The 24023-nt window shown below is 37.5% G+C and overlaps 1 protein-coding gene across 4 annotated transcripts in view; it reads right to left on the bottom strand.

Annotated features, from left to right (window-relative positions):
• Positions 1–6060: 6060 nt before the first annotated feature.
• CBLB (Cbl proto-oncogene B) overlaps positions 6061–24023 on the bottom strand; it is a 128127-nt gene continuing 110164 nt past the window's right edge. For 3 of the 4 annotated variants that reach the window (XM_032098366.1, XM_032098363.1, XM_032098364.1), the window contains 5 exons: positions 20470–20549; positions 20239–20370; positions 18817–18954; positions 16270–16389; positions 6061–10350 (listed from right to left, as the gene is read on the bottom strand). In XM_032098366.1, the coding sequence (XP_031954257.1) occupies positions 10088–10350; positions 16270–16389; positions 18817–18954; positions 20239–20370; positions 20470–20549 (733 nt within the window). In that variant the 3' untranslated portion in view covers positions 6061–10087. The remainder of the gene's footprint in view (positions 10351–16269; positions 16390–18816; positions 18955–20238; positions 20371–20469; positions 20550–24023) is intronic. The other variant, XM_032098365.1, reaches the window with a different exon arrangement.

The following is a 24023-nucleotide window of genomic DNA, read 5'->3' as shown; positions in this document are numbered from 1 at the left end:
CAATTCATTGATGTAGATTGCAAAAAAGTGCCAAAGCCTTAAGGACCTTCCCCTTCTTATTCTCCAATCCAAGAAAGCCCACTGCTGCTGCAGCTTCAAAGTAGCTGACATGCAGCCCAGAGATCAGGCAAGCATTTCCAAGCTTATTATAGGCTGGTTTTCCAGGAGTCTCCCTCTCTCTACATGTTATTCAGCGGACATGCAAATGAAGTATTGTCCAATTTGTTCCCGAGTTTCTCACAGAAATGCAGAAGCAGTGCTCTCCTTTGTACTCTCCTAAACTGCCCTACTGGCCTGGCTCACAAATTTCTGCAGTCTCTAGATGTGTTTCTGTGTTTAAACTGAGTGAAATACACATAAACTCTATTTCTTGAGTGATGAAACTCACACAAGGTTTACTAGCACCACATAAAATAAAAGCTCTACAAAGAAATCTCACTACATCACTACAGTTTAAAAAGATTAATTATACATAGAACTAGAAAGGGAGCTCCTCCCTCCACTCTCTCTCCTGCTGCCTTCTACACACCTACCAAGGGCATTATTACAGAGTTGCTCTAGATAAACAGGTTTAAAAAGCAGCTATAGATTTTGGGTGCACAGGTAAGTACACCGAGAAATCTTAAAATATTCCAGATGACAAGGAAGTTGCTTTTGAAACTGGACCACCTGAAACTGAGGTATCACAATTGCCCCCAAATAATTTCATTATATTTGGGCAGTAACAATTTTCAGCATGCCTGATGGCTGTATGATTTATTGCCAGTGATGAGCATAAAGCATAGTCACAGCATGACTACTCTGTAGCTGGAAAATTATTTCCACAACTGCGTTGAAAAGTGAAACCCAGATTTCAATTCTGAGAAAAAAAACGCCACAACCTCCCATGTCAAAGTAACCTGTAAGGTCTCAACACTTTCTAGATTTAACAGGTTCCAAATTGGGCTCAGATATGAAACTGCCAAATGACAAAGTTTTCTTTGCTTAGTCATTCATTTACAAGATTTGGTGAAATTTCTCACTATCAATTTCAAATCATCTAATTTTGTGAATCCTTTCTAAACTTAGATGTTAACATATTTTCATTATAGCATAAAGAACAAAAGAAAGGCCCATTCTTTCTGAGACTTGCTGTTAGTTTAAAGCAGCATTAAATGGAATTATTAAGCTGTATTACCCACCACCATTTGTGTTTGAGCTGATGATGTTATTTACACTTCTCATTTAGTTCTGGAGAAAGAACCTTCACCAATCAACCATTTTCTTTCTTCCTTCTGTGTTTTTTTCCATAAGGGTATTTTCTTCATCTTTTTTTCCTTTTCTTCCTTTGCAGATACCTGTCACATTGCTCCTTCCTGTTTCCTCTGACAAATCATTTTATCCTCTTATCACTGACAACAAGAGATAGACAACAAGGTCTTGTTCAAAGAGTGTAACTGCTGAACAAGCATCAGTAAGTTGGCATCATTTCAGAAAGTATAGGGACCAGAAGTTTTCATAATTGTTTATTAACTAAGAAAAAAAAAAAAAATAGTTGGAGGACATGCAGCTCCCTCAAAGCCACTGCTGTGGTAGCACCTTTCTTTTTTTAAAGGCATGTGTGATAGCTTCCAAAAACTGAAAATAAAAACTTCTCCACCATAAAACCGATTGTCTAAATAAAGAAATAGATTAAAAAAATGCTTCTCCTGAAATCCTTTTTCTCCCACAAACATGCTACTACCAATCAGACCCACTCCGTACATCTCATACAGCTCTCCTGACAGATTTTGCTACTGTCTTAAAAGGGAGACCAAGCAGCCCTCAAGAGGCATGGATATTGCAGTAATGGAGAAAGCTCAAATACAATGATGATACAGTATCAATAATACAAGGTCCCATAGGGCAGATCACCGAAAAATAAATTTCAGCTCAACCAACCAAGGAAAATCAATCCACATTGCTAAGGTAGTTTGTACATCAACAGGAGTCTCTCTGTACGAGCTGTTATTCCACACTGTTGTGCTCATCACTAGCAAGAAATTAACCTTTGTCCTGTGCACCCCATCAAAGGAAACGAGTGTGCTTCACAAGGCAGAGTGCAGCAACCACTAAATAAGCATGGAAATGACACGGGGTTCAGGATAGGTTGAGTTTTACAGCATTATGCTTGTGACACCACACATGAATACACCAAGTTACACAGCCACAAAAAGTGCAAAGCATACATCTTTGCATGAAGCCACAGCCAATTTAATTTTGTCTCAGGCCCTTACAAATTGTTATGGAATGTGGATAAAAAGGCAACCAAGAGCCAGTTTGATGGCAGGTTCACAGCCTGCAGCAATGCTTTGGTCAGCCAGTATCCTAAAAACAAAGCACAGATACAATTAAGGGTCTGCCTCTTCTAGTAATCTTGGAGACTGTTTACTCAGCAACACCAACACATCAAAGGAAAGGATGCCAGTGTGCGAGGACAGGTCTGTTTAACTCCAAGCAAGGTTTGTTTATTGCTAATAGTCTTCCTGCTTAAGATAGACCTCAAAACACACAGAAAAGCCTTGAAGGGCCTGGACACCTCATGTTAAATCACAGGTAAAAAATGTTTCTATGAGAACTGACTGAGCAGATTGCCACAAAGAATTTCAGAGCTGTGCCACAGACCACAGCAAGGGCAGGGCAGTGTATGTATGTGTGAACAGTCGTGGTGTGAGGGCAAACACTGATAGAGTATTAACTATGGCACAGATCACTCTGGAATGATACATGCAGGAACATAAAGCCCTTTTCATGTTACCCTGTTCTGCCCCAAGCATGGCAAGTAAGATTTCCCCCACTTAAGTGCACCCTTGCACACTACCACTCAAATTCCCCCCTCCACCCACACTCCGAAACACTTCTAAGTTTGCACCAAATGTCCACCCATCTTTTCTCATTTGATTCCCTGCCTCCTGTTTCCATTACACAACATTCCTGCTCCCCCAAGATAATCACAGTTCTAGCACCTCCTTGCTCAGTAAGGTTGTACATCCTCAACTCTTCCCTCACCATCCAGTCGTCCTGTCTCTGGAGGATCTTGTCCAGGTGGGCAATCTACACTTGTATGAAACCTCACGAAATTCACCCATTTCTGTTAGAATTTGGGAAAACTATAATGTGTATCCTCCCCCAGGCAGCAACATGCAAACCCACAAACCTTCTATCTCTGGTCACACTCACAGTTTCACCTAAAAAGCTACAAAATTGTCATCAATACAGCCAACATATGGGCAAGGTTACCTGACAAATGAGGAATAAAGGTATTTTGGAGGCCCTTGGTGGAATCATTCAGATATAGTGCTTTTACCTGCTCTGTGTGAGAATTTTCAAGCTACATGACACTTACTACTTTGATATCAAAGGTCTATCTTTTATCCTGGCCGCTCATGGTAATAATTTACCTTTATCTGAAGGAAGTTCCCAATTTCATTGACACACCTTATAAAATTCATCCCTTCCACCTGCTCCTCAATTAGTACTAAAAGTAATCAAATGCATTTGTGACTTTTCAAGATACAAACCGAATTCTTTGGACAAACTTCTTAACTCCCATATATTTAGACACAATTCATCTCAAGCATAAGGACTGTTACTAGCAGATGTAGTCTGTGTTGGTTTTTCACATTTCAGAAGCAAAATAGGGATCTGTTGAAATAAGAAGTGGATTTCATCTTCATCCCTGACAAGCAAATCATGAAACACAAAAGCACTCTTCCGGGCCAAGAAGGGAATAGGAAAAAATGCCAGTGATACTAAAGAAAACAGGCTTTCTCACAGAATTCTCAATCCATTTTGGATGACCATGCTCACAGAGGCCATTTGGATACAATACAGAGAATCTGTATAATCACTGAGACAGACAAGGCCGGCAGAACACTTTATGAGGGACCTCAGAAAAAAGTACAGATGTGGTTGCAAGCTGAGATGGGAAACTGTAAAGTGTCTGTCATCATGGAGAGGAAGGATGTGCTGGTGACTGATGTCACTAAAGAGATTTGGGGTGGGAGAAGAAGATAAAAAACAGTCTTAGAGGGAGCAGATGAGGATACAAAGTGATGCATCCGTTGTGGGACAAAGGTTGGGCTGAACATGGCCAGAGCTGGGATGTAGGAGAGCAGGATAATTTGAATTTTAGTATGTGAGCTTAGGTAATGAAGGTACTACTGACAACAGCCACAGTGAAAAGAAAATAAAAGCTTTAAAATAAAGGCTTCATAATTTTTCAATTTCAAATTTCAAGACTTTCATATGGACCACACTGAATTGGTAACAAAAATGTAAACAAGAGGAAACACTTGAAAGTCACATATTCAAGCAAGTTAATAACTTCAGGAGACTACCAGCCACTAGCTTCAGGTATTTCTGAACAGCTAATGATGTAAATTTACTTATGTTTGTTAAGAATTTGAAATTCAATGACACTCCATCAGCAAATTAAAAAGTGTTTTCCAAGGGCACTGACTGCACTGTGGTCTGATGAGAACTAGGGAGCAGGTGTTACTTTCAGTGCCCTAATCACCACACACATGAGCAGAAGCCAGCTCTCTATTTTGGAGAAAATGTATGCACCTCCCCAGCTACACAGGGACAAAAGCTTGCCTTGTAAAACATGGATGACTGTAGTAGCTTGACTACAGTGCAGATTCAGCTATCCAGCAGGAGCAGGTATTTTGTAACATGAATACCACAGCCTAGGTTTAGGCTGGCATCACGTGGCATACTCTCTCCTCCACACTTCACCAGACCAGCAGGTACATCTCAACGTACATACACACATCCTTCCAAAGCCAAGATGATGAGCTTGGAAACAGAGGTGTTTCCAACGAAATCCTTATAAAGCTTTCAGGATTTTTGCTAGCATTCAAACACTTTATGAGCAGAATGCTATTTCACACTTCCCTCTGCTGCTAAAACCCTGGCATCCCATTCCTAAACAGTGACTTCTAAATAAGACACGCTGTCCTCAGAGTAGGACACTTCCCTGGAGAAGAACCCAGTAACTGAAAACTGGAAAAATCGTAACAAACACTCCTTCATGTGCACTAGATCCCCAGGCAATTCACTCTAGCTAAATCTGGCATGGCAACAGGAGAGAGGGGCTTGGATTGTTATGATAAAATTATCTTCTGTCTAGTTGTCTGCTCCTCTCCCATCCTGCTGGCTACTGTGGCACTTACTGCAATAAAAAAAGCTGTTTTCCAAGCAGTATTGTTGTAGGTGGATGGGCTGATTTCTTCACAGATCCAGACAGATGCAAGCAGCTTCACAGTGAGAAGATCAATATTCAATGGGTACTATGCTTTTACTTCTGGCAGGTCTACAAAGCAAGAATCTTGTCACAGTTCACATTATTCTGAGTCTTTTAAGTTCCTTACAATGTTCGGGATGCTTATGCAATTAAGTTTCACAAATATAAGATTTATTTTGTGATTTAAGATTAAGATTTGGGAATTAGCATTTATTCTAAGTAAGAATTTCCAGTGCTAGACATGAAACCATCTAAGGCCAAATGGAACGTTCAGATGTCACAGTAACACACAGTGTTGTAAAATCTAAGCTTATCAATTTCCTGATGGAAACTTACTGACCCTGATAAATGGAGGCAGGTATCTGGTACAGAATTGATGACTGGATCTATCAAACAAAAATTCCTGAAACATTCCTAGAGCACCCAGCTGCTAAAATTTGTTTGTAACACAATGAAGTAACACCTAACTTTCATATAACAAAAGTAAAAATGACAGAAATAGGCACCTATAGTACTAAAGACAAGTATCCCAAACAGGTAACTTCTCTAGTTAGTAATATGACTAGTGACATATACAGTGGACAAGGATTTAACACACTGAAGGAAGTACCACGAAAATCTCAGCATTGAAGGCCTAATCCAACAGGAGGGAACAGTGTTGGGGTTTAAATAGCAACACTTGTACTGTCATGCATAGTAGAGGGGTTAGATTTTCTAAACTTTTTCCAGGATGCTGGGATACAGTAACACAAAAAAAAACTGTTTCAAACAGCTAATTTTTTTTTTTTTTTTTTACATTAAGAGTACAATGCTTGAGAAGGTAAATGCACAAGATATTAAAAAAATACCAGTGTCAGCTTGTTGTAATTTTCTTCAGGAAAAAATCCCGCAAATTAATATACAGTCGGACTATGTGTTCACCACTTTGGATTCTAAATATTTAATGGTTAGCGTCTTTCTGCCATACAACTGTTACATGCACATTCCAAAAATTACTGCCAATTTATTAACTTTTACTCCTGAAATTTAGAAATGAGGTAATGTATGGGGATATAAAGGACATGTCTCAATGCAATGATTCACCTTATTTTAGAGCAAGGCCTCATTTTTGTGGCTTACAAAGCAATGGTTTTTAAAGCCCCTACACAGGATAGGCTATGTTTCTAAAGCATCATAGGAAAAGTGGTAATATTCAACAACAGAGACAGAGTCTTGAAAAATCACGGACTAACCCAACATTTTCTTAACATTAATTTTATAAAATACCTTACATGAACAGATAAAGAACTTGAGCATACATAATAACCAAAATTTAAAAAGAATGTTGAATAAAATATAAATTAATTGAACACATCACTAAATTTGCCACGTTAGACAAGTTTATAAAAGGCATTTTCAGATAAAATAGTTATTTGAAAGAAAATCCTTCAAAATGGAAATTGCTGAAGTCCTTTTTCAAGAAGTCACTCCTAAAAGCCCTAAATTCCAGGTCATCAGGTAGCACCTGAATTTGCTTTGAATACGGTGTTCATTTGCTTCAAACATTTGTCAATATTTAAGACACAAATTTAAATGCTTTCAGGTCAGAGTTGTCAGTGCAAAGTAAAGCTTCAAGCTGAAAACAAGAGAAATATGACAGAAGAAATGATCCTGGTACAAAACTTCCTAAATTCACATTATAAAAAAGCTGTGCCAGATGCACTCTTGAGATACTGGACACTAACAAATGTTACCAGTGGCCATTTTAGGGTTCCAGACAAGCCATTAACATGGCTAATTATATTAATTTCCTTTATCTTTATCACCATTTAAATTTTTCCTATACATAGCCTCTGGAAAAGATCTGTGCTGCTGCTGTCCACTTGCTCTGCTCAACTTCTGATTCAGCCAATTTGCTCAAAATGCAGTAACTTAGCCAAAAGGAGAGAAGAGGTGAGGCCAACAGACATCACAAGGATGGTCTAAAGACTGCAGTGTTGGAACAAATACAATAGCACATGTTTCTGAGTTTAACCAACTTTGTTCACCCAAGCACTCTCATTCAAGTCAATCTTCCTTAAAATTATGTAAGTGCATAACACACTGCCAGGCTCAAACCTTTAAGTTTTCAAAGGTTAAAAATACATTTAGAGAACTATGTCTTTAGAGAACTAGACTGCAGCCAGATTAATTTATATTAAGCCTATTAATTCCTGCAGAGTAAACATCAACACTCTAGCAAAGCAATTTTGATGTTTGACTTTAAAACTACTAACCAAAACAGGTTTGAAACAGTCTGCACATTCCACTATTTAGAAGTGCTATTAGCACACTCATTTAAGATTAATGGAACTCTTTTCAAGTTACCACTCAGAATATTGCTCATTAAGTTTGGCTTTCTAACACAAAATAAAAAAAAGGTGTCACTGGTGGTCACAACCAAAAAGGAGAAGGAAAACTTTAAAAACCTTAATCTATCAGGCAGCAGTTCCAGCCTCTAATTGAAATATAAGGATGTAATTTATACTAAGCTGCTGCATAAAAAAGAGAAAATTAGTTCTTCATTACAGTTCAAAATTTCAAAACTCAATCTGCAGATTGTTTGTTCATCCTTGTAAAGTGTTTTTTTTTTTTTTTTCCCCACTGTCATCATTGCTATGCTGGCAGTTATGCTAGAACCTCATTTCAGTAATTCCAGTACAGCCAGAGTGTATAATTTAATAGCATGAATCATTTTGAATTTATAGCTAGCTAAAATGCTACAGGGATGTTGCAAACAAACCAAATGAACTAGAGTGTTCAATACTACACAAAACTTTCTCCCAAAACAGAGGAAAGAGATTAACTTGAACCAAAACCACAGAACGTAACTTACACCAAAATTTTTCCTAAGCTGTACTCGAGGAATGAACAATTAAAGGAAGATGCAAATGTCTTTTCCTGGAATATAAACTCAGAATTGTTTGCTTAAATCAAAATGGAGCAGCAGCTCTTCCCTATACCCCGTATTCTCCTGATCATCTTTTATCACTGAAGCAGATTAACGATATCCACACTATGCTTTGTGATGCTACAAAATAATTTAATTAGTTTTAAGAATAAGATTTTTGATGAAACAACAGGACTTTGAGATAACACAGTAATTTCCAATGGGTGTTCTCAGTTATCTCAAATCCTGCAGTTCAGCCACATGCTGTCTTTAAAAACATCTTTGCAACAAATGCACTGGGCTGATGAGATCTGATCCAGTAAGTGATACAAATTTTAGCACTTGCTCAGAGTGAAAGAGAACACTAACAGCTGAAAGAGAATAATGAATATATACTTCACACCCAGCCTGGCACACTGAAAATTTTCATGTACTCGTCACATCTCAAAATGAGAAAAATATTCTAACTACCACAAGGTTTTTTTTTTTAATAGTATTAGAAGAAAAGATTTCCAAGTTTCCTAAAAAAACAGTAAAGCAGCAATCTTAAGAATTGTTCTGAAAATATCTGGACTCAACTTTGAAGGTACTCAGAACAGAGTTGTCGTCTCTCTCTTTTTTAAAATCAGGAAGATTTTTAAATTGGCTTGCATCAACTTGGGCTCAAAAATAAAATGTAAAAGTTTGGAGTATCACTAACCAAGTAAAGCAAAAATGTATTTCCAACTAAGCAGCTGGAAAGTGAGCGGATGAATTTGGGTGTTAAACACATCCTTGAGGAATATAAAGTGTACAGGGGAGGGAGGAGGTTACTGAAGAACTTTGCAAAAAATATTGCTACAGTAGCATTAGGAATTAACAGTGCATCAAAGATTTAAAGTTTCCAAGTTAATACAAACTGATCCAAGCCACAATGAACCACAGGATAATCACTCAAACAAAACATTAACCGCATTCTACTTTACTGAAGCTAGAACTGGAATTTACCTGAATACCTTTAATATCATTGAAAAAGATTCGTTTTAGTCTTGCCATGAAGAACTGGTGCCATTAGCATGTAATCAAAACACAGTATTATTATGTGCATTTGGCTTTTTTTCAACATCTGCAATCAAATACTCAAACTGGAAAGAGATTTTACATGTGAGAACTCAGTATCACTGTTGCACGAAGTGTTTTATTTGTTGGTTGGATTTTTTTGTGGAAACTGTATATAAAAGACCTTGAGGACTACAGGTCATGGAATTCTTGTCAAACAGAAAGCTGCCCAACATTACTGTCAAAATACCTTTAAAAAGGCAGTTCACAGAATAATGTATTTTACATTCAGATATCTCCTCTCTCAAAAGCAAAGGAATCTCAGAAGAAAAAAAAAATCAGTAGTGAAGGCCACATACTTTTTGCATTTGATGAGCTGAAATGCAAAAAAAACAATTAAAGCATCTTGTAAAAGAAAAAAAAAAGACCAAAAAACACAGAACTTCTGGAAAGTGATGATTTAGTTGATGGAGTGGTCAGCATGGAAACTGTTGGGAATGCTACAGCAGAACTGACCACAAGTACAAGGGAATATGAACAGGACGTAGTACAGGCACAAACTAGAAAACTGTAACTTGCCAACTTGTAAACAAGAAAAAGCACTTCACAGATTAAAAGTTCTAGGGAAGTAAACTTTTTTAAATTACTTTGTAAGTTCAACCCTGATTTAAAAAAGTATGGCTAGCAAAAATACATAAGCCTCAGCATATTTATAAGTCTTGATCAGAGCAGCCAGGAGCCTTTGATAAACGGCTGGAAACAAACACCCTTCTAGTAAGGATGGAAGAAAAATATTCTGTTCTGTTCTTCCTCTCATTGCCCAATCCACATGTGTATCTGTAGAATTCATACACTCCAAGAAAATCTTGATGCTGCTATAGATTGAGACGTGGGGAGACTGGTGGAGGAAAACAGACAAACTCTCTTAAAATGCTGCGGGCCACGTCAACGTTATTCTGGGCAATTTCCAGTGCCCTCTTGACTTCTTCAAAGGAATAGCCCTCTCCCATAAGTTTTGCAATTTTTGCATCCACATTTTCCATGGAACTGTCAGAGCTGTATGCTTTCCTGTGATGTATTTCTGGTGCAGTTCTCCGAGGAAGTGGTTTAGGGGGCCTGGCTGGTGCTTGCGAACCATCTGTTCCAAATAAAAGGGATAAAAATCATTATAAATTGGCCTGAGACACTGTTATAGGTTGGTCAAACCTCATGAAACTGTTTAAAAAATAAAATTCTAAAGGAACATGAAAAAATATTTTAGTTAACCAATATATCTCATTTTAAAATTTTGACAGAAGCTTAAGTCCTCAAGAACATCCAAAATGGAAATAAAGTAGCAATATACTATTTTAATAACATGATAGGAACATGCAATTTACAATCTGGATTATCTAAAGTTGGAAGAAAAATAAAGTATGCTGCAACAGCAAAGACAGCGGAAATAGCCAGTCAAACTTTTAAAGGTTCTCCACTCTCAACCCACAGTTTGAGAACTTATTTTAAAAAAAAAACCCGCCCAAAACAACAAAACAAACTAACAAAAAACCCACAAACAAACAAAAAAACCCAAACAAGTTCCCCCCCTACAAAAACAAATAAATAAGCAAAATCCAAACACAAATGTGATCACAGCTTTATCAAGAACCATAAGTTGTGTAGAAGAGGAATCCAGACAAATACGCCTGAGGGAGAAAAATCCTTAATTTATGGGTCCATCTTGCAGATTCTGTTCAGTCAATAGCAATAATTGCTATTCATTTCATGCACAGCAGCTACACATAAGCACATACATAAGTGGTTTCTCAAAAAGACGTCTAGTCCAACTATTCCCACGATGAAAACAGAACACGCTCCTTCCTCTCCAGTCCCCCTTTAGAAACATCTCCTGGCTCCTTATCCTCTATGGAAAGGTCACCTTCACAGTTAATGCTGGTGGCAAAGAATCAGGATGGGTTGGTGAAGAAAAGCTAATATTCAAACTTGCTAATCTCCGAGTCAAGAGTTTCGTGCTTAAGTAAACTTAGTGCTTTACTGAAACCTCTTTATCCTCACTGATTCCACAATAAGAAGCTTAAATACAAGTAGGCATAGCACAGAAAAGACTTTTAAGAGCAAAGTATTTAAAAAATTAAAAAGTCTTTAATCCCTCAAAAAGGGTTCTAACAAGTCCTATCAACAGTGACTTTGATAGATAAATTAGAGGAATTTCTGGCTGTGATACTTCCTGTTTACTTACACTGAGAGCAGTGGCATTTTCCAGTGTTAAGTACTTCAGAGGCAGTTCTTTAGGCATAGAAGACATGTTGCAACCTTATCATAACCACTGGATAGAGAACTATAATTCAAACCAAGTGCATGAAACACTTCAGATAAATGAAAGCAGTTCACACTAGAGCATGTCTAATGCAGGTGTATTTTTCTTTCAGTTAGTTTTTCCATCAATTCGGATGAGTGTTACTATGAAATTTAATTTCACTTCTTAATTCAGAGAGTTAATAGTACCTTTAGCAGAATGGTGATATTCATATAATAAAGGGATGAAAGACATTTGATTAAAGATTTACAGTAAGGGGCTAAGACCTACAGGTAGTAAGAGCTACTTCATATTTGTTTTGATTTTTTTCCTCTCTGAAAATAAAAAGAATTCTGTAAATGATAAACATTCTAATAAACACACCTGAAGCAGATCCAAACCTCCTATGAAGGTATGGAAGATCCATTAAACACTTCTCTGAGAAATTAACTATAGCTCAGGAAATGCGGTTATCACTAAAAACTGAATCAGAAACAAGCTCGAATTTCTCACTTCACTTATTTTAGAAAACTCAAGACTGTAAAAGAATAATATGCTTTATCTTTAGAATAATAGCACATCATGTTAAAACCAATCACTTTGCTTTCACAAACATTCAATCTGTTTTAATATGTACATTCCATTACGGACTTCATTTCTATACAGTATGAAACAAAATTAATTTACAAACTTTACATTTTCCCCTGGGCTTGAAGTACAGAAGAAACTCCTTATGCATAAATCAGATCCCGTGCTTGTGTTACATGAGGATATTTTTGCTTGCCTCAGTCTAATACAGGCTTAAAACTAAAGCTATTTCTTGTTTAAAACCTTCACTTCGCTGAAGCTTTCAAACAAATTTTATTAAGCAATCACATCATTTAGAAAAGTCATTTTTAATTCTGTCAGCAGATTTGAAGCACAGGCATTTTATTCTCACTACAGTGACATCTCTCTGTAGCACAGATACTTTGAGATCTTCAGCACTCTCAATTTCCATTATTATTTTTTTAAACGCTGACATCTCTTTCAGTATCTTCACATCCATATAAAATTTCAGCTAAAGCTGGGTATCATATTGGATCCTGAGCTTAAAGATACTAAGCCTAAGCTGCATGTCCATCTGGACACTCAGATAGAGGTATTAAGCAGGACTTTTCTTCCCAACCTCCCATCATCTCTGATGTTTCAGCCACCACAGATGTCTAACTAAAAATTCAAATAGATTTTCTAACCGTGCAATTCAATTAACAGTATTCACCACGAGCAGCTTCCTCCACCGCTCACATTTCTGTAATTCAGCACTAGACTGAACCCTTAGGTAAGGGGTTAGTATAAAGGCAGACACAGGCTCATTTAGTAAGTGTTTAAAGCATGGAAGCAGTGGTGAGAGCTCTATGGCACACTGGGAGGAGGCTATTTGTAACAATGCCAACTGTCTGTTCCTCTCTGCTGTGAAATGCCCTTCTTTTCTTCCCTCACTGCTTCTCCTGGATGTGCCTTGGTCTTTCACTGACAGACTGAGGAGCATCAGAGAAGCAGGTGACAAAGGCTTGCTGTGCAAGGCCCTCTGTGGAACAGTGGCAAGCAGCTACACCTAACCTAACTGGGGTACAGGAACAAAGCACACCCAGGGGACACGTGCTCTAAGGAACTCAGAGAGCAGGGAGAAGGCAAGGGAAGGACTCACTGCACACACTGCTCCATCAAGCTGTTAGGCACCACCTTCATATTTTACAATACTGTGGATTACATTATTTCCCCTAGTGTTAACTAAATACACCCTGGAATAAGTCTTGTATAAAGGAATCCAAATTTGCAAGTGTTTTCATAAGGCCAACTGAGTGAATGAATAGGCAGCAGGCAAATATACTTAACCAACCATTTGAATCTGTATCTTACAGAATAGCTAAGTTCAGCGAAACACAGCAGACATCTATTAGAGGTTTAATTTTCTTCTTCCTTTCCCTCTTATCATTGGCTGTGCTTAGGTAAAATATTCTGACTACTAGCAATATCACAGAATCATAGAATAGTTTGGGTTGGAAGGAACCTTACAGATCATCTAATTCCAACTCCCCTGCCATGGGCAGGGACACCTTCCATTAGACCAGACTGCTCAGAGCTCCATCCAGCCTGGGCTTACACATTTCCAGGGATGAGGCATCCACAACTTCCCTGGACAACCTGTTTCAGAGCCTCACCACCCTCACAGTAAAGAACTTCTTCCTGATACCTCATCTAATCTCTTTCAGTTTGAAGCCATTCCTCCTTGTCCTGTCACTACCTGCTCTTGTAAAAAGTCCCTCTTCTTTGTTTTAGGCTCCCTTCACGTACTGGAAGGCCACAATTAGGTCACCCCAAAGCCTTCCCTTCTCCAGGCTGAACAATCCCAACTTGTCTCAGCCTTTTCTCATAGGAGAGGTGCTCCATCCCTCTCATCACCGGGCTGGTCTTCTCTGGACTCACTCCAGCAGGTCCATGTCTTATGCTGGAGGCGTTTCTCCAGGTGGGGTCTCATGACAGCAGAGCAGAGGGGCAGAATTCTCTCTCTTGCCCTGCTGGCCACACTGCTTGGGATGCAGCCCAGGACAAGTTTGGCTTTCTGGGCTCTGAGCACACGTTGGCAGCTCATGTCCAGCCTCTCATCCACAGCACCCCCAAGTCCTATCTCCTCTTCTTGCTCTTTTTGTAACAATCATAAACAGTTGTATATAAGAAGCTTGAGAAACCATGCCTTTGGGGGAGTGGGTTGTATGGCTGAGTACTGTTTCTGAACTGTTCGATACTGGATACCCGAATTAGAATAAATTTCTCGGTATACATTAAGGATTCAGTTGAAGATCATGACAGCAATCTTAAAAACAGTGAAAGTGAAGCAGAGAAGTTAAAGCACTGCCCATGCTACTCTAGGGACCCAGTGGCTAAATTATAATTAGATTTTAGAGCGAACTTCATTTCTTTCTCAGCTAGTTCAAAGAATCACCTTACAAAAGCAATGAAATGAAGAAGTTCTTAAGTGAGCTGATTAGTTCAGAATAAATGCAAAATCAAAGTTCTGAATACAGTTACACTCTCTACATTGTCTTTTTACATCACAGATGAAGGTGAACCAGTTCATCCTGAAGCTCATCAGCTCTGTCCTTTGGAATTACTGCCACTGTAAAAACAATTTTCCAATTAAGAGAATGACATGATCTATCACATAGTTTTCATCTAATTGAAATTAAATGGAATATCTTGCTGCATATCATGCTGATTTAGAATGATATTTATAGCAAAAGCTGACACGTGAGTGTTTTAGAAGATGGCTGTGGGAAACACAGATAGGAAAGTATTAAGTGACACCACAAATCTCCAAGTTCTTAACTAGCAAGTATTCTGCAGTTGATTTAGGAAAATTAAAAACTGTTCTACCCAAGAAGTGCAAAAATTGCAGGAAAACTCCATAGCTTTAAAAGTAGTTACATCACTGTCATAATTGGCACTTTAAGAGACCTCAAAACACCCTGAATAAATTGAGTCAGTATTTTAAGACAAACAGATCCCTCACAACGCCACATATAAAGCATGTGTTATAAACTCCTTTCTTCCAACAATTGGAAACAAAAAGAGAAACAGCTATATTTGTAAAGATACTCTCCCAAAAGAGATAGTATTTACCAAAGGTATCACACTGATTCTCAATTATGCTATTCATTAAAAAATAAGTAAGCCTGAAGAGAGCTACCGAAATTTCCCATCATTTAAGCTGGAAAAATATATTCTTTTTTTCCCTACACCCCAACAGCATGAAACTCTGTATTCCTGAGAAGGAGAATGTAATTACTACTAAAAATATATCTTTTTTTCCACTTGGGAATGTTGCAATTGAACAACGGTGATTATTACACCTGAAAGACTAGAGAAAAGTCCCCTCTTTATGCATTAAGAAGTCTTTACACACAAATTTATCTTATCTGGAGAATGATTAATGGTACAAAACATCACTTGGCTTTTTCTCTGTGTGGTTTCTTCATACAGCAAAATAATGTGTCTGGGACAATCCCTCCCCTCCCCCATGTACTACGCACATCTAAAGAAAAGAACATTTTTCTAAAAACTGGTGAAAGTACTTTGAAATACAGGTAATACTGTTATTATTTTTATTCACTTGAGTAGATTTCCTTTAAAGTTTACTATTTTTGTTGCCTGAAAACCATAACCAAAATTTCTTTGGCAGAGGAATTGTTTCTACTGTACCTGTTCCGGAAGACCAAATTTTAAGTGGTTTTGAGTCTTGCTGTTTTATTAAGAAACAAAGTTTCTTAGAAATTCAGACAGACGTATCCGCAAAAAAGACTGAAAATAATAATACTTTAGAGAGTGAAGCTACTATTTTTTTGTTTAGGAGAAATGAAACAAAGATGGAAATCAGATGTTTGTGCTCCTTGCAGTCCTTCTGGTCTCTTGTGAGCTTGAAAGATGGCAGGAAAACCTCTGCCTTTCTCAAAAAGTAAGGAACACTAGAACTCACAAAAGCATTCATTTTGACAGCTAGTAAAATTGATGCCATAGTATCTACACCTACAGACAAGTAGCCACTTCTACCCTGATTGCAGATCTTTAGTCTCTGTTATCCTTTGATGATTTCATACTTTTGTAAAGCAGTATTACCATTGTCATTTGCTGCACAGGATGACAAAAAACTCATTGGACTTTATGGATGAAAGTTATTTTCTTCATAAACTTGTAATTTTCTACAAGAACAGTTTTCTGCCTTACCTGAAGATGGAGGAAGTTGATCATAATCTTGAGATGTCCTATTTGTTTTGACATTTTCTGCAGGTGCTCTCCGAGCAGGTGGCAAAGGAACATGACCAGTTACTGGGTCAAAATGGGGATCTGTGATAACAGAACAAAAAATGTGTCTTAGAATAATTAGAATTATTATTGGAGGGAGGGCTGAAGCATAGAAGGTAGGATTAAAACAGCCTCCCATCACGCAGAGGAACCATGAATCCAGAGGTGTCCCCCCACAGCACATGCACGTACACCTCCAAATTCAGCATTCATAGTACACATGTTAAGTATGATTTGAAGTGACAAACACAAGAGCACAGCTTAAAGGTGGTCTGTCCTACACTGACCGTGGTCTCCTCTGTTCACATCCATGAGGTACTTTTCAACTACACAACCTTGACACTGCTGGGATTGTGCCTGGCAAAGCACAGGAGAAGTTGCAGTGACTGAAGCAGCACAATCAGAAACATCCCAGCTATTCAGTTTGCTTAGAGCTTCGTTACACTTCTATGCTTTGCAGTTCACAAAGACTGCAGGGCTGATTTCATACTCATACAGTCCCTGCTATGGGTAAATATTACAGGGACAAAATTTTAAAAATGAGAGAAAAATAGTCCTGGTATATTGTGTCCTCCTTTTCTCTTTTCCTTGTCTACCAAAGATGCTGCTAAGCAAGTGTAACATCATTCTGGATCTGGCTTCTGCTCTGAACTCAGTGCTTGTAGAGTGTTTGTTTTGTATGTGAATGCAACTTTTTGCTGGTGTTGATGATGAGATTATTATTCTAATCTGACAGGCTCTGATGGATTGCTGAGAAATCACCCTCAAGACTTGTATGGAAACCAATCATCAAAAACTCATCATAAATCTTCTACAGCAGATTATGTGACAAGATGCAAAGTGAGTAATATGGCTTTAGAAATACCACATGAATAAAAAAAGACCAACTCACACAACCATGCATGCCTAAGTAGATGCATACACTTCTAAGATTAATGAGAACTGCTGCTGTATGATTGTATTCCCTATGCAAATATGAAGAACAATACATGGCTGCAGATACATATTCCAGATATTTATTTTAAAGCTATTAAATGTTTTTTAACACTATCAGTGACATTCTTAGATTATTTGGAAGTTACACTTAAAAATTTAAAACTCTGCATGTTTCTGGGAATTGGGCACAGACAGATGGAGCTTGTGTACATCTGTGTGTGAGGGCTCCTATTTTTCCTCTCCATTCCCATCAGACCTGAACAGTGCAGTGCGTGTTTCTGCATCAGATGATAAAATCGAGGCACCCATCCAGACTAGACTGCTGAAGATTACATTTTTTTATTTTGAAGCGTAGAAGATAAACTACACTGTATTTATGAACATCAACCTTTAAATTCTGTAATGTGCTAAGTCCTTTCACCTGGATGTGTTCAGAAATTTAGATGAGAAAGTAACACACTGAGTTGGATTTCCATTATAAAATACACACAGATTTGCAAATTACTCAATGTCAGGCCTTGACTGATAGCAAAACATAATAAAAACATTCCATAAAAGGTCACTGTCCCTTTCACCCCACAGTGAGTTCCACTCAAGCAGGTCAGCCAAACACCAGACAACCTGTGAGGCCATCATGCAGCTGCACGACTGCCTGTCATCCATATTCTGGCCTTCCTGGGAAACTATCACCACAACACTTCATTTTATCCCCCTCCATAGAGCTTCTAAGAGAAACAGAGAGGGGAAAGACAACATCTAACCCCACCACAAGGCACATCATCCCTGAAAATATTCACAGCAAAGGTAAACTTAAGACACCAACATTCTTTGAAAGCTTCCACAGAGAAAAAAAAAAATCACTTCACAAACATGGCTTATAACCCACAAAAATCCTGTTGTAATCTGTAGCGTAATCAGCAAATGTATTCAACTTCATTAACCTGAAAATCAAACTCTTTTCAACTCAAAGACAAAAATAGTGAATTGTGAATACAGTTTTTATACCATTTACAAGCAAAATACCAGACTGAATGTGTCACAGTGATTTACAGGGAGAGATAGGTGAAAACCTGACTTAGCAAAAAGGTTATTTGCCTTAGTAAACAGGTTATGAACCCCAGGACCTAGCAATTGTGTTCATAATATAGTTTTGCAGCAGAATTCTTTTCCCTTACTTTCCAGATTCTTCTGCAGTTTTAACTTGAAAATAACCCCTATGAATTACATTTTACTGTTGAAAACAATGGAGTTGACAAAAAGATTACACTAATATTACAGATTACAACAGAAAACTAAAATGTACAAAATTTCTAGCTTGGTATGGAAATATTGACCTTATTTTATTACTTTGTGATAATGAAAAATGAAGTCTTTATCATCTGAGTAGCTTCACCTTCACCTTTATAAAATTTCATTTTTTAGTATTTTGTATAACGAGTTCTTGAGACCTGATGACAACTTTATCACTGAACAGATAAACTTCTGAAGTAAAGGAAAATGAAATAAAATACATTGTTTCCTCTGTATTCCTACCAGAATGAAGGAATAGTTCATGCCCTGAAGAGGGTCGGCTCCCTGAGCCAGCAGGTTTTGTGTGCTCGATCATGCTGTGCCGGGCAGGTGGTGGTGGTGGTGGGAGTGAGGGGGGTGAGCTATCAAATGCATCTTCACCTGCAGTTTAGAAATGAATTATTAGATGAGCAAAACTTCATTAAGAACTGCAGAATAAAGAAAAAAGCTTATTAACTTTATTTTTCTCTGTCTGCTGAGGCCTTTACTCCTACAGTTGATCTAAGCAATTCAGTGACTCCAGTAATGAAACTGTAAACCTGACTGTTAATACCCACAGTCCTCTTCTAATACATGCTCTGAATGACCTTTTGCAGTGCTCAGTTTCTTTTCTGGGATGGAAGGAGAGATTGCTTTTAGCGACTCAATTGCCAAGAGTGTACTACAATGAAAGCTTCACTGAGTATCATGGTAGAGTAACAGCTGTATTTCAGTGGCTAAGCAAGAATATTTATATAAAAACACCAATGCTGACTACACTGAATCTACTACATTTGTACTGTGTTTATCTCTATCTGCTGTTCAGAAGCTCTGACTCCAGACATAAACTGAATTTTCTAGAGCTTGGCAAAAGAATGCACCTCTTATACAAAGGTGGCGCAAGCAGGACTAGAGTTACCAAGCACCATGGTTTTTTAGGTGTTCTTTTGCCTTCATTTCTCCTGCATCTCAGGAATACTTCAGGGACCAGAGAGAGCATAGTGTTCAAATGTTCAAAAGGTTTTATGGAACTAGAAAATTGGATGCTGACACATACACACAGACACAACCATGCAGCTGAGTTTGTCAATGAAGGTGTGGGTGGTCCCCAAGCACAGCATCAATATATATGCAGAGATCACTGATTTTTGTGTAGGAGAACAGAACAGAAATCAGGGTTGGAAAAAAGAGCTTTTGGTGACTGAAGACAGCAGTGAATTTTAAACTGTACCTTGTTGGTGGAAAAAAAAGCCAGATATTAACTTATTGATTTAATTTAGTGGTTTGGGTTTTTACTCAAATACCATCTTTTGGGCATTCTTCTTTTTATTTGACAAAATAAATTGAATTATTTAAGCTACAGGAGGAAAAATGCTCCACTACTGCATTAAATTGCAATGCTCAAACTTCTTAGTAAGGGACAATTAAAATTTATTTTAGGAAAAATGGTTTTTACTTTTCTGTATAGCTGGAATACTGATTTAGCATACCTTTTTGTCTGTCTCAAGTGAGGCCTTACAAACAGACTCCAAATGACACAAACATTGACTTACAGCTGTAATTTTTAGCTCATAGCCTGTTTGGTACTCCTAACATACTCAACACTGGCTGTTTTTCAGTAAACACGGCATTTAGTTCATCTGGGCAGTGTTAACCATTACATGTAATCAGCAAAAAGTCTGCAACCTAAAGGGGGCACCAGAAGATCATAATCGGAGGGTGTCCTGCTGAGCAAAGAGCTGTGTTTGGGGTTGTCTCTGGCAGGAGGCCGTGCAGGTGGCAAAGGTACCGGAACAGTAGGTGCATCATAGACATCTCCTGAATGACACAACCACAAGAGGTGAATGTTTTCCTGCTGCACCCCTAGGGCAGCACAGAGTAAATAATCTTGACGAACAGCGAAAAATAAAAACATACCTGACTCTGGATGTTTAGATTTCTTTATCTCAGAAGTAGCACTGTGTGTTCCATTTGCACATTGACCATTCTCACACACCCTGAAGACAGACATGAAGCAGGAAGCAATCAACCATTTAGCCAAGCATTAATTCCCTGAATGAGCAGTACCTGGCAGTTCACAACATGGAAACGAATGAAGGACAATAAGCAGCACCAATTTTAAAACTTACATTTTTTGATATTGAGAGCAGATACTGGTTAACCCTCACTAAAACTGCTTTGAAGGATTATACTGCTTTCTTGGTCATGTACTGATATGGCTTAAAAAAACAAAGGCTGCAATGCAAATTAGAGGAAGAACTAAGAGGAAGAACTAACATTAAACACAGTCCTCACTTCAGAACTCAAGTCATTAGTTTATTCATCACATGTCACAGATTCAGTCCTAGTTCACTTTCCCAGATGCTGAATTTTCCCTAGCAGAAATAGGAAAAAAGGGAAATGTGGGTTTTGGCAATTATCCACACCAAAGCACACAGCAAAACCATTAAACAAAACATAAGAACAACAAAAAAATCCGAACAGAACACCACAACGCCCCACTAATATTAATAAATTTCAACTCAACTTTGAAAACATTAAGAAAAAACCCAGTGAAAACCCCAAAACTGAACTAGCCAAAGCAGTTTTACAGGAAGATATTAATCTCTGTATCAAAAAGCTGACTCTTACTGATACTTTTACCAGAGTTTACTGATTTTTTTTTTTTAATGGAAGTATATTCTGCCCTCATAACTAAACAACAGTATCAAATTAATATGAAAATCATCCAACCAAACAGTAAAGAGTGCCTACAATCTTGTCAAAAATATTGGAGATTATTTCTGTAAGAAGACTTTGTTCAAATATGGCAGGGAAAAATAGAGAACAAGCCTTTTCATAATATTAAATATTGTTTAAAAATACAAAAGAACCAGGAAATACAGAAGAACCAGCTCCTGTCACAGCTGTGGGCCCTGCATACTCAGAAAGAATCAAGAGAGTTTCCTTGGGAAAAGGCCACCATGCTAAGCAATTCCAGCTTAACGATAAAAACCCCATCCCACCATGCACCATTATTACTAAACACTGGGAAATCTCCTAGAGTTATATAAAGCTAAAATTTCAGATTTGGGGTTTTTACCAACAGTGTTAATAAACCTACCAGCTTTGGCCACAAGGAAAGGAGGAATGAATAAGGGTCTAGAGTAATTTAAAATACATAAACAGGAAAGAGGAAATCCATTTGTGGTCCCAAGAGTTACAACTAGGAGCAATGAAATAAATATAAGAATAGTTCCAAGATTTAAAAACAAACAAACCAACCAAATGAGACAAAAAAACCCAAAAAAGCCCCTAATGGTAAGAGAGATTCTGCTATAAATTAATTCCCCCAGAGAAGTGGTAAAGGAGTGTTGTTTCTTTCTTTGACATTAGATCAGTTCAATCTTTCAAATGCAGTGGATGCAACACTTCCTGTGACTCCTCACCACATACACTAAGTAACTATTTTCTACTCTAATGTTAATCTATTCCGCATTTTCAAGAATGTAACCAGCCACAGGGAGCAAGGTAACTTAGCATGGCACCACTTCAGAAGTGTTCGGTTCATGATGAGTCCAGCTAAGAGATCAGTTTACAAACAATGCTGAAATACCTGTTTACATTAACAGTAAACACTAGAAAAAAGGGCATCTAACTAACAAGCTAACTAACAAGCAAGCCTTCTGTCCTTTCCCTTTGTGGAAAAAGCTTTATTAGGAAAAGACAGCAAATGCAATAATGTAACATTCTTCTAATAATAGCCTAATTAGTAACGCTGAAATTCTTTCATTTCTTATTCCTGAACTTCCTGAACTGAAGAGATGTTCAGCAGTAACAAACCAGACAATTAAATGATCTGCCAGAAAGTAAGACTGAATAATTTTTTGTATTATTCTTGAAATATTTTTAGCATTGTCATATCTACAGGTAAAAGAGAGAAAAGGCAAGACAAATTTTGGAGTAGGATGGACCAATTACATAATTCCTAAACTACAAAACATCCTGACAAAACTTTGTAAGCTCTTTAGAGTACTGAAAACTCCAAGTACTATCCAAGAAGTGAGGGAGTAACACTTAGGAAAGAGTAAGAGAAAGTGACACTGGGGAAAGAACTGAAATGTGCTAAAAATTTATAACATTTACAAAAAGAAATAAAAAAAAGTTAATAACAGTTTTGCAGAACAATAATGAGAATTTAAGTTTCATTGAAACAAAGCATACCTCCCACGATTTTTAATGAAGTGCATTAAAAGAATACAACATCAACCAGGAACCAGACTCTTTCTTGAAAACTTTATCTCAGCTTTCACATCTAAGCAGTGACAGTAGCTAAAAGAAGATATTTTAAGTATGTGGAACACCAGATTTTTTTTTTTTTTACTGCCTAGGAGAATGGTTTGAGTTAAAATTTTTATCAGATTGTATAACAAAAGGAGTTGGTGGTTTTAATCACGGAGCAACTTGAATAGTAAACTGAGGCATTTTATCTGTAGCAAGTCCTGAATTCATGTAAAAAAACCCCACCATATGCACAGTAAAAATTGGAGAAAACTCGGAAATCATCTTTCTATCTACAGCCTCCATTAATAATTCTAAGGGTCTGGTAAAGTACTGTACCAGCCAACTGAAGGCAGTCTATTTTTTTCAGTATCATAAAAACTGTAAGATTCTATTTTTCCAGCTGCTTATTTTCTCAAGAACCTTTCAGTTTGCATCTATTTGCATCATTCCCATACAGAAGCACAACATGATCACATAAAAAATGGCATAGGTAAAAAGGATTAGGACTATGGAATTTTTTTCTTCTGACTTCCCATTTTTTGCTTAGCCAACAGTTTTATTTTTATTTATCATTGATTTATTTTTAAAGTCTCATACTGTAGATAAGAATTTAGGTACTTAGTTCATAAAGCTTAGACAACTACACAATACTCATGTCTATGCAGTGAAGCCTGGATCAGGATTTCTAAGACAGAATTTTTAACCTGCATGCAAAGAATGATCATATTATGACCATTTTTTGCCTGTTTTAAAATCTAACTTAAAAGGTCTGAAAATTATTATTGGCTAATTTTGGGGTGAGAGACATGTCGAGCTTTATTGATGGTGGGTCCCCAACATCACATTCTGACAGAGAGGAAAAAAATGGCAATATGTCACTGAATTTTTTTTATCACAGGAGGGTCTGAATTTTTTAGATCATACTTGATTTTAACATAATACTTGTGACTTACAAGACCAGTTAAACATTTGCCCTTTTTTGCCCCTACAATTTAAGACTTATTCTCTTAATCCCAGCCATTCATATCTTTTCAAGCTGCAAAGTCCAGCAGGAATGTCACAGCCTTGAGTTGCCATGTCCCGTGCTCCAAGTCTCCTTGTCATAATCCATCCATTAGTAATTCTAAACTGTGAAAGTTTGGTGGTATTGTTTCAGAACGTATTTAACGCTAAGGAGATACTCCACCTGTATTTAAAAAAAGGTTCTT

The sequence above is a fragment of the Corvus moneduloides genome, chromosome 2, assembly GCF_009650955.1.
Source record: "Corvus moneduloides isolate bCorMon1 chromosome 2, bCorMon1.pri, whole genome shotgun sequence".
NCBI lineage: Eukaryota > Metazoa > Chordata > Aves > Passeriformes > Corvidae > Corvus > Corvus moneduloides.
Note: the sequence above shows the minus strand (reverse complement) of the source record. Positions and strands in the feature narration are given on the sequence as shown.